We start from the raw sequence: 10987 nt of genomic DNA on the forward strand, positions 1-10987 counted from the left end.
TACTGAATAGCCATCTCCAAGGGTGGGGTCTTAGAATCTTCCTAACAAGACCACTAAGCTGATATTGAGAACTACAGCTCTCACTGGGTGTTCTATGGAAGCCAACTTGACAATAAACTATAACAAAAAATAATTTAAAAAATAAAAATACGTAATCTTTACATTTAGCATGCATACTGTTAATATTCAGTAGAAATTATTTTACAATTAAGATTGATTTGATCAATAAAAAACCTCCATAAAAATCAGTTGTTATGCCAACTAAAATAATAAAATTTGAAATGTTAAAAAAAACTACAGTTCTAACTATATTAATAATTCAGTAGGGTTCATTAATAATAAGCCAATAAATCAATGTCTGTAAATCAAGGTCATGAGCAGGGAAGAGGGAATTTATGCAGGGTACTGGATATCACAAGGTCTAGAATTCCACTTCTAAACACTTCAAGAAATTCTGCTCCATCCATATGCAACTCAGCATAGTTTCTTTCCTTACCAGAAACAATACATTAACTTTTGGCCAAATCTAAAACAAATGAACTCTAAACTCCATTCACATGAAGTTCATTTGAGATGGGCCCTAGTCCAGGAGCCCCTCCGCTGAGGCAGCACAGCCTACAGGACCACCAGCATACTTCATCCACATGTGTCAGAGGAGCTGGGGGTGCTAGAGCAAGAGGCACAGGGGCTGCTCTGGGGGATGGGTCTCTGAAATTTTATGTGCCTGCAGTAGCTGATCAGCACTCTGAATCTTGTTCCTGAGGAGTTCTTTTATTACAGGAATAATGCAAGGTCTGTTACATCATGGTGGTGCCATGATTATAAGATAAAGCTGGTTAGAAAATCCCTACTTGAGGGGTGCCTGGCTGACTCGGTTAAGTGACAACTCTCAACTCCGGCTGTGATCTCATGATTCATGGGATTGAGCCCTGCATTGGGCTCTGTGCTGACAGTGTGAAGCCTGCTTGAGATTCTCCCCACCTCTCTCTCACAAAATAAACTTAAGAAAAAAATAAGAAAATCCCTACTCAATGCCTGGTCAACAGTTATGCTGGATTTTCTTCTTCTAGTACTCGAACAGTGTGTCCCATGAGCAATGTTCTAAGGGCAATCAATCCCTTTTCTCTTAACAAGCTTCTGCTGAAGCTCATCCTATACTGAACCCCTGACAAGACCTCTTTTCAGCATATGACTTCAAGGCTGCTTTTCCAATTTGTTTGTGTCAGCTATCTGCTTTGCATACCTTGTCCTTTCTACCTTTGCTACATTAAAAACTATGGCTGTGCTAATGTATGCTGAGATGCTCTGATAAATGCATAAGAATCTGTCCCTGCAAACCACCACAAAACTGGTTATGACGCCAGTGCAGGAGTCACAGATGTTGGCCACTAGGACTCCCTGAATTATCTTTTAATGTTAGACTACATTTGCCAAATGCTGAGCCACTAGGGCTTCTAGGCTGCAAAGATCAGAATGGTGGGCCTTTCCGTTGGCCAGGACCACCCACGCACTGCTGCTCAAGCTGAGCTGATGACATCTCCACAAAGGTTACCTGAACAAAGCAGGTGCAAGTGACTGTGTCTAGAGACCAAGACTGGCAGTGCGCTCTTAGAGTTTTTCCAAGGGTTTAACCAGCAACTGGCCTGAACAGCAGCTTAAACTCTTATCAATAACTATGTGATTTCAAAGTACTGGCATTCTCCCAGGACACCTTCCAGGGTGTCAAAGTTTAATTTGCTGCCAAAGCAAACAGAACACAAACTCCAAAATGAACACACAGTCCTCATTTTTTTCAAAAAGATAAAAACAAAAACAATCACCGCCATATTTATTTAGTTTAACATTTCCCCTGATCTAAAGAGGTCAAAAGAAAACCTAGAACATATACATAAGCATATAGCCCCTTGAATCCAGACAATCTAAAGGAAAAAATAATGGCAAAGTTCTGTTCAACAGATAAATTTATCTTCGCTTCTGGAAGATGTTTCCACGCCCCATTCCACGTCCTCTTCCTCTTGCAGCCACTGAAAGATAGGAAAGAAAGGAAAAGGTCAGGTCAGTGAAGTCAGTGAGTGCTCATGCCACGCAATAGCCAGAGCTCTTGGACACTGGCACAGGAAAGGGTCTGGAAGGCCACCTGGCCCAACACCATGCCCACCCCATGCCATTTCCCCATCGCATGGGGACTGACGCCCAGCATCAGAGCTGGAGTGGGCACCAAACTCCTGCCTTCCAATCCAGCCCTGCTCTCAACAAGAGGCCAGGAGTCAGGGTGTTGAAAGCTAAGGTGGTTAGGGGAGCAAGTGTGAGAACCAAAGAAAAGATGAATTCCCAGAGCTGGACTATGGTGAGGTAATAAACCATGACAGATGAATTTAATTCACACTTAAAATTCTGAAACAAATGCTAAACACCTGTTAAATCTGGGTGACAGGTTTATTATTTTTTTGAGCTATCCTACAATATGAAATGTTTCATAATAGCAAAACAAAACCACACCCCGTACAAAGGGCATAACAAGCTGCTGTTGTCTAAGACCCCAAGAGTTCTAGGAGAGAACCAGGAGCTTTGAAAGACAAGTGAAAATATTCTGATGGCTACTAATTGGAGCCTCACCCCTTTTCCCACTTACAGAGCCTGTTAAGAGGGAGGGAAGTCACCCAAGAACCCAATGACATGCTGATAAGACCATAGCAAGAGATTCTCAGAAGCACAGATGACCCAGGCAGAAGCCAATGGGCCTGGGCAAACTCACTGCCATGTGCCTTCTAGTGTACAACTACTGGATTACACCTTTTGTTAGAGAAGATGGTGCAGTTACACAGTGACAATGAGGGCAGCCCTTCCCTGAGAAAGCAGAGAGAACAGCAGTTCTAGTAAGAAAGCTAGTATTCCTGAAAACCATTCCTTCACCCAGACAAAGGTCCAGAGCTTCCGGTTTCTACCTGCCCACAAATGCCACTTGTCTAGGAAGGGAAAGGAGATTCTCTGATTGGCTTTTCTGAAGCACATTTTAAAGGATTACTCTTGCATCTTTAAACTCAAAAGCCACCTCATATATATAAAATATGCACAGCAACAAAAGATACTGATGGAGAATCCAGTGACTTCCTGCACTATAAAATTTTCTACCAACATACAGTTTGTAATGAATACAGTTGCTTTCTAAATAATCATCATGGCAGAGCTTTTCATGGACCCAAATATAAAACCTCTGGACTAGGCGAACCCAAAAGAAAGGCTAGACTAAAGAAGGTCACTGGGTCACTGGGAATATGCTAGAAGGAAGGATTTATTTTCAAATACAAGAATATTTGAAAACAGAAGTTCAGTAAAGATGGCTTAAAACTGATTTCTTGCATGAAAATGGATCCCTATCATCAGCCTTTCCCCCCACGTACACTGGGGGTCAACAAAGGGCCCCAGCCTCTCTGGGAACTGTTGCCCCACTGCTTCAGGAGTCAGCTAATCCAAACTACAGGGACCCTGCTCAGCAAACCAGATAAGAGTAAGCCTCCGGACAGAATTTCTGGAAACAAAGGGCCTCCCAGAATTCATTGTAGACTTATCTATTCCTTAAGACAGGAGTCTCCTTTTCTCTAAGGACGCACTTTGGATTTTGAATAAGCCCTAAGAATCCAATCAGGTGAAGCAAGAGAGAGAAGGCGAGACAAGGCCCCCAGACCTTCACAGGTGGGGGCCCCAAGCCTTCAGGGTGACAGTGGATGTAGAGATGACTGAAGTCAAAGTCCATCCCCATGCCCAGGCAATTAACAGGGCCCTTTCCTAAAAGATACATGACAAACACACATGTTAAAACCAGTGCATGAGGAGCACATACCTTGGGCCTTCAGAATAGCAGCTTTTCCCCGGCCAGCCCCTGAGCCTTGGTTTTTATTTTTCATGCTCTTTAACATGGGCGCATTTTTCAGCATGTCAGGCAAAATGAGAAAGCGGATCTTGCTGCCACGGATGTACACCTGCTCCAGCTGTGCCACTCGGCCGTCTCTGTATGTGACTGTGATGTTGGACATCTGGAAAGGAATCACCAGCTCATCAGTAAGAGCCAACAGCATGAGCAGAGAACAAGGGCACACAAAGAGGGGGAGTCTTGGATGGTGGTGGGGAAAGTCCAGAAATGCACAAATTAACATCATGTAATGAAGGAGCCAGGCAAAGCTAAGGGAATAGGAGGACCTATGATGTATGCGAGGGACTGTGCAAAGTATAGTACTTCACATATATGATCCTCACAGCACCTCCAGGATAAGTATGAGCATTCCCATTTTTACAGATAAAAAAAAAACAACCAAAAACCCCCAAAAAACAAAACTAAAGCATTTGTCTAAAGTCCAACAGCCAGAATGAAAGGATCCAGACTCAAACCCAGCTGGCCTGACTCCAGAGCCCTAACTGCTATACTGCCTCCCCTGCCAGCATGCGAAGGGCTCTCAATGGTGAAAAACTCTAACTTAAACAGCTCTGAACTGCTTGTCCAAACTGTGTCCTCACTCGCATCTGCCCGGCACACAGACTGCAAAGGGACCATGAAGGCCACGAGTGTGCACCAGAAGCAGCTCCTATCTCCCCAGATTGCATAGTCGAGAAGGCAAAACGAGCCTCTCTAGCTTCAGTGACCAGGAATGGAGAAGTATAGGTGGTGATGCCTGTACCAAGGGCCCTGAATAATGGGAGAGGTGTGAGGCAAGAGCCTGCACTGAGAGACATGACACTTGGGCATGAACCTACAGGATACAAGGACTGGAGCAGAGCAATGCGACAGGGGACAGAGTCATCACCATGGAGGTAATGGGGGAGGGGGGGTCACTCAAGCTTGTGGAAAGAGGGAGAGTAGACAGGGTCAGGGTAGCACTTTGGAAAGATCAATATGCCAACATGGATAAGTTGTGAGATGGAGAGACAGGGAGCCTAGAGGGGAGACCACACAGCAGGCTGGCTTGGCTTAAAAGGGTGCCACAAACCTGCTAGTGCCAAGCAGGTACCATGTTTCCCACAAAAAGTAGGCTTATTTTGGATCTTTTGGATAGAAGAGCATTATAATTTATTTAGAATAGATCAAAGCCCACAGCATAAAGAGAGGTGCTGTCTCCCCAGATTTGACTGGTTTGCTGCCACCTTTACACTCCTTTTCTTCAAGTGCTAACCGGCCACCTCACCTCTGCATGAACATCCTGTGTGCAAAAAGACGAACACTCTAGGGCCATCCTGCTAAATCTGTGCAGTGGAACGGTTTACAGAGCCTCAACCCACTGTCCCTGTTCAATCCTCAGGGGTAACCAGTCTCAAGCTTCCCATAAATCTTCTGTTCCAGGCTCAAAATCCCCAGTTTCTTAACAAATTTCCACACTGCAGAAATTTCTAAATCCTTGCCATCATGTTCTTGCCTCGAAGAATACCATAACCTCTAATGTCACAAATGAACACCAGGGATGGTTAAACTACTTGAGAAACCTGGGTCTGACCCAGGCTCACAAATACCAGACACGCCCATGACTCTGGAGCAGACAGAATAGGACTGAGAACCTATATTTGAGGTCTGGCCCTGCCGTTTGTTAGAACTGTTACTCTAGGTAAGTCTCTAGGCTCAGTTCCCTCATCCACAAAGGGAGGGAAATACAACACAACAAAGCCAAGTTTTACTGAGCCCTTATTAGCATGCCAAGCAATTTCACATCATAACTCATAAATCACACAATTCTACAAGACAGATACCATCGCCATCCCCATTAGAGAGATGAAGCAGCACAGCCACCAGAGGCAAGGTCTGTCCCCAGAGGCCACACCTCTACCCACACTATTCTCCTGCCTAAGGTCACACTGCCCGTGCGGCCTGGACAGGACTTGATTCAGGTCTACCTAACTCTAAACTCACTCTTCAACCATACATCAGATCACCACTTACTTCCTTGAATAATTAAGGAGCAAATTAAATGAGATAAATATGTCTAAATAATGTTATTACCTCACATATATTAGAAGCTCAGTAAATAATGAAGCTAAATGACAGTTAAGACATCTATTTTGGAGGCTGTGCTACTGCTAAGCTACTTCTCCAGCACATCCTAGTACATCTCACCCATTCCTTTGTCAAAACCTCCCCAACCCACTTTGAAAATCCCTGACAGAGGGTGTTCTATAAGACCAACAAGACAAACTGTTTTCATAACTGGATATGTTCTGGCGGAAGCAGGAAAGCATCTAGCATCAACTGACTCCTATCACAACCCTAATAATGACTAGGTTGGCTACTGCTCTCATGCACTCTCTGCAGCACCCTCTGAGAAATGGCTGCACTGTTATAAAGCCCCACAGTCCCCCCACCCCCATACAGCTTGTTAATAAGCCCAAGCTATGTTGGCATCACAAACCAAAGGCAACAACTTGAGTGAACTTGGTTTCGGTGAAAGTCAGGCAGAAACACCCACTTTACTCAACTTTCCCAAAGAACCACAATGAAACACAGGTAGCATAAACCAGGTGCCCAACTGAAATGACATCTTGGAAGAGAGATCTTAGTACAGTCAAAATTGTGGGAATTTCCCCACACATTCAGGGCCAAGAGGAAAGCAATGCTGGGGTGCCTCAGGGTCAACAATCACAATATCCCTGTTGTGGGACACATAGCAAGCACCTAAGTGTCTGGTCCCGTCCCCCACTCTCCCGCCCCTACTATTAATAGCAAAACCTCCCTCTCTTGCTCTGATCCCTTCTACTCATCTTCCTGCCTAAAATCTGACACTACTACAGGTGACAGGATCTAGCAGGTTTACTCTATACCTCATCTTCAGAGACTGTGGTTAAGATCAGCGATCTGGGACTCAGAGATACAGGTTTGGATCTGCTTCTTCCATGCTTGGTTACCCTGGGCATCTGGAAGCTTCTCAGAAGTCCTGTGAAAGAACTATTGTACATAGAAACACTAGCGTAGCATCTGGCACAGAATAAGCAAGCAATGAATGGAAGCTTCTGGTATTATTAAGCACACAGCCTATGGAGACAGGTCCCCTTTTGGAGAAAAGTTAAACTAAGACTTCCAGAGCTGGGTTAGGGAAGGTAAGATGAACCTGGAACATATACTTTGTTCTGAAAGGTTAAATATGTGCTCTCTCAAAATGGTCAGCACACACCAAAAGTACACAAAAGGAGCCAGCTTCTGGACAAATTTGGGATAATTCAATTAAAATAATGATAGTTGATCATATACTGATAATAAATGAATAAATGGAGGATAATGAAAGGCTCTTCCATACAGTAGACCTAGTAAATACAGAAAGAATGATGGAGTTAAAAACAAAAACCATTCTTTATGCAACCATCAGAGATTCAAGCAAGAAGCTTCACTGAATGCTAAATGGGGGGTGGTGGAGGTGGTGATGAAAAATCAAATACTCACAAGGTATTTATACTTAAAGAATCCCCCCTACAAAATTCCATTAGTTGGAAAAGAAAAAAAGAACATACAGTGGAGAGACCACAGTACACTTCATCCAAATGATCAAGGTTAACATCACCAATAAGGGGTAAACAGGTGTTTGGGCCTCCAAGAGACACCCTGAGGAGGATAAATCACTTACACAGTAACAGCCAAAAAACAAACAAAACAAACAAACCCAACCAAAAACAACCCCAACTGTAATCATGAGGACACCAGAGAAACTCCAATTAAAAGACATTATAAAATAAAAACTGATCCCTATTCTCCAAAAACGTCAATGCTATGAAAAGCAAAAGCAGAGGAACTGTCCCAGACAAAAGAAGCACAAAGCAAGCTGATAATTAAGTGTAGTATGTGATCCTAAACTGAAGGGTACACAGAGGAAAATACTGTATATACATCTAGATAAATAGTTTTTCCTTTTAGTTAGACAGCTAGGTATCTGAGGAAATTCCCAAACACACTGCATTCAGAAGTTTCAAGAACTTTCTGATATTAACTCTAGGCAGTTGTCTAATGACAGTCATGTAAGAGCTTCTTTCAGGTTATCATTTTTACACGAAGAAATCATGCACAGGCCATTATCCCACAGACCATTATGCCATAGCTGGGGGAAAAAAGGTGGGGGAGGGCTCAAATAGTCCATCAGTGATGGGGTGGTCATGCCAAAGCCCCCAAAGCACTTTTTCAGCTCCTGCAGTCTCTGAACTTTATCACCTTCTCCCACCAAAATTTCCAGGAATTACATTAAGAACAGTGAAATTTTGGGTTTGACTGTTACCTTCCTATTATTTTTGGTCTTATTTTATTGAGATATAATTTATATACAACATTGCATAAGTTTAAGAGATACAGTATACTGATGTGATACATTTATACTGCAGTATGACTACTACTGCAGCATTAATAAACATCACTATGTCACCTAATGATTATCATTTCTTCTAGAGATGAGAACAAGATCTAGTACCTTATCAAATTTAATGTTTATAATACAGTTTTGCTGGCCTTAATCTCTGTACTATATATTAGAATGCCAGGAATTTATATACTATTGCATACCCTCTTCTTTTTATTTATTTATTTAAATATTAAAGCCACCCAAACACTCCAAAAACCTTAAAAAAAATTTTTAACTTAAAAAAAAAAAAACGTGAGAGAGAATGCACGCACGTGCACGCAAGCTAAGAAGAGGGGAAGTAGGAGAGAGAATCTTAAGCAGGCTCTGCTGGAGCTCAACACAGGGCTCCATCCTGCGACTCTGGGATCATGACCTGAGACAAAATTAAGTGTCAGACGCTCAACAGACTGAGCCACTAAAAAAAATTTTAATCACATCTAATTTCCACTCACTTTGGTTTTCCTCAAAAACTTAATGCGTTTTTATGTATCACTTGTAATTTGATTTTTATATTTATAAAACTGAGAACACATTGTGGGGTTTTGTTTTCCCCACTTATGTCAATAGCATTTTCCCACAATGTTAAATATTCCATGTCCTTTGACTGGATGAATAATTTTCTTTGTCAAGTACCCTAGTTTGTTTAATCATAAATTATTTAACTCATTAGAAATGTTTGTTGTTGGGGTGTGGCTCAGTAGGTTAAGCATCTAACTTCAGCTCAGGTCATGATCTCACAGTTCGCGGGTTCAAGCTCTGCTTCGAGCTCTGTGCTGACAGCTCAGAGCCTGGAGCCTGTTTCAGATTCTGTGTCTCCCTCTCTGCCCCTCTCCCACTCACACTCTAGCTCTCTCTCAAAAATAAACATTAAAATAAAAAAGAAATGTCTGTTTTCAGGTTTCCATCATTAAAAACAACACTGCAATATAAACCCTTGTCCACAATTTTAGATCGATTTTTAGAAACAGAATTAAAGCACCAAAGGACAGGAACTCTTCTATGTTGAAATATGTTAAATGTATTTCCTGAAAGGACTTAAATATCTATACTCTACTGGCAAACTAGTAAGGAACACTTGGTAGAGTTATTCATTTTATTTTGTCATCTTTTAAGTTTAGAAATTCTTGTTTCCCAATTTGCATGGCTGATAATAAGCCCATTATTTTTATAATATGTCAAATGCCCACTTCACATATTTTCTTCTATTAGCCATTTTTTGACTTAGGTCATCCACTTTTAATTGAAAAATTAACATTTCTACTTGTAAAAACTATTTCTATGTTTAAATACAATAAATTTCCATCATAAAAATATGAGACGTGCTAAATGTCTGAATATGAACTATTGCCGAGCCAGGAGAACACTTCTAGCATTCTCTAAGACTCTACAAAATCTAGCCATGAAAGTTGCCCCCAAAAGGTTACACAAATATCAGCTAATCTATGAAATCAAAATGATGTGCTTATTTCTATTCATAATACCTCACCTTAAAGCTCCTTTTTGGGGGTGCCTGGGTGGCTCAATTGGTTAAGCATCCGACTTCAGCTCAGGTCATGATCTCATGGTTCATGAGTTCACGCCCCGCGTTGGGCTCTGTGCTGACTGGCATCTCAGAGCCTGGAGCCTGTTTCAGATTCTGTATCTCCCTCTCTCTCTGACCCTCCCCTGCTCATACTGTCTCTCTCGCTCTCTCGGAACTAAACATTAAAAAAAATAAAAGCTCCTTTTTGGTTTTTAATATTTTACCAAATATCTAACTAGAAGGATTCTTTCTTAATATATGTATATGCATATATATATATATATGTAATTTTTTTTTTTACTATGAAGAAAAATTTGTTCCCTCCTTGACAATTAATAAAGGCAGGATGCTTCAAAACCGTGATTAAGTACACATAACCAAAAACAGAAACTTGCCCATTTGGGAGCCTCTGGTTTTAAATCACTTATACCCAAGCTAAGCAAGAGACAGGATCAGGTCCCATCTCTGCTACAAACAAAAATCAGCTCAAGACTACATGGAGAGCCAGAGGCCTTGCTCACCCCATGCACACAGGGCCAAACGGAGATGCTCGCAGCAGCACATGCAGGGCTCTGTCGCCCATAGGTGATGCCACATCCTACAGCACTGGCTAGAAGATCATGTCAGTGGGGTACAGATCAGCTGTGGGGTACAGAGAAGGACCAGGCTCCCTGCCTTTCCAGCCAAACCGCAGATGCAAAGAAGCATCTACACCCTTTGACCCTATGGGCACCATTTCAGGGAGCTCATCATAGGATTAATGCTTGCATACACTACATTTTCAGTGTCAAAAAAGGGTTGTGGTAATAGGCTACATTAAAAATACCAAAGAACCCCAAAAGAAGGTGTATTTTGTTTTGTTTTTTAATGTTTATTTATTTTGAGAGAGAGAGAAAGACAGGGTGGGGGAGGAAGGGGGGGAGAGGGAGAGGAAGAGAGAGGGAGTGAGGGGGAGAGAGAGAATGTCCCAAGCAGGCTCCGTGCAGTCAGTGCAGAGCCCAACAGAGGGCAGGACTCGATCTCATGAACTGAAGATCATGTCCTGAGCTTAAATCAAGAGTCAGATCTGGGGCGCCTGAGCGGCTTAGTCGGTTAAGTGTCCGACTTT

The 10987-nt window shown here is 42.3% G+C and overlaps 1 protein-coding gene across 2 annotated transcripts in view; it reads right to left on the reverse strand.

Moving 5' to 3' along the window:
- Positions 1-1811: 1811 nt before the first annotated feature.
- Positions 1812-10987, reverse strand: part of SNRPD3 (small nuclear ribonucleoprotein D3 polypeptide) — a 14346-nt gene continuing 5170 nt past the window's right edge. For both annotated transcript variants that reach the window (XM_077775297.1, XM_077775291.1), the window contains exons 3-4: positions 3842-4034; positions 1812-2024 (exon numbers count right to left, since the gene is read on the reverse strand). In XM_077775297.1, coding sequence (XP_077631423.1) covers positions 1963-2024; positions 3842-4034 — 255 coding nt within the window. In that variant the 3' untranslated portion in view covers positions 1812-1962. The remainder of the gene's footprint in view (positions 2025-3841; positions 4035-10987) is intronic.

This window comes from Crocuta crocuta, unplaced genomic scaffold (assembly GCF_008692635.1).
Source record: "Crocuta crocuta isolate KB4526 unplaced genomic scaffold, BGI_CrCroc_1.0 scaffold313, whole genome shotgun sequence".
Taxonomy (NCBI): domain Eukaryota; kingdom Metazoa; phylum Chordata; class Mammalia; order Carnivora; family Hyaenidae; genus Crocuta; species Crocuta crocuta.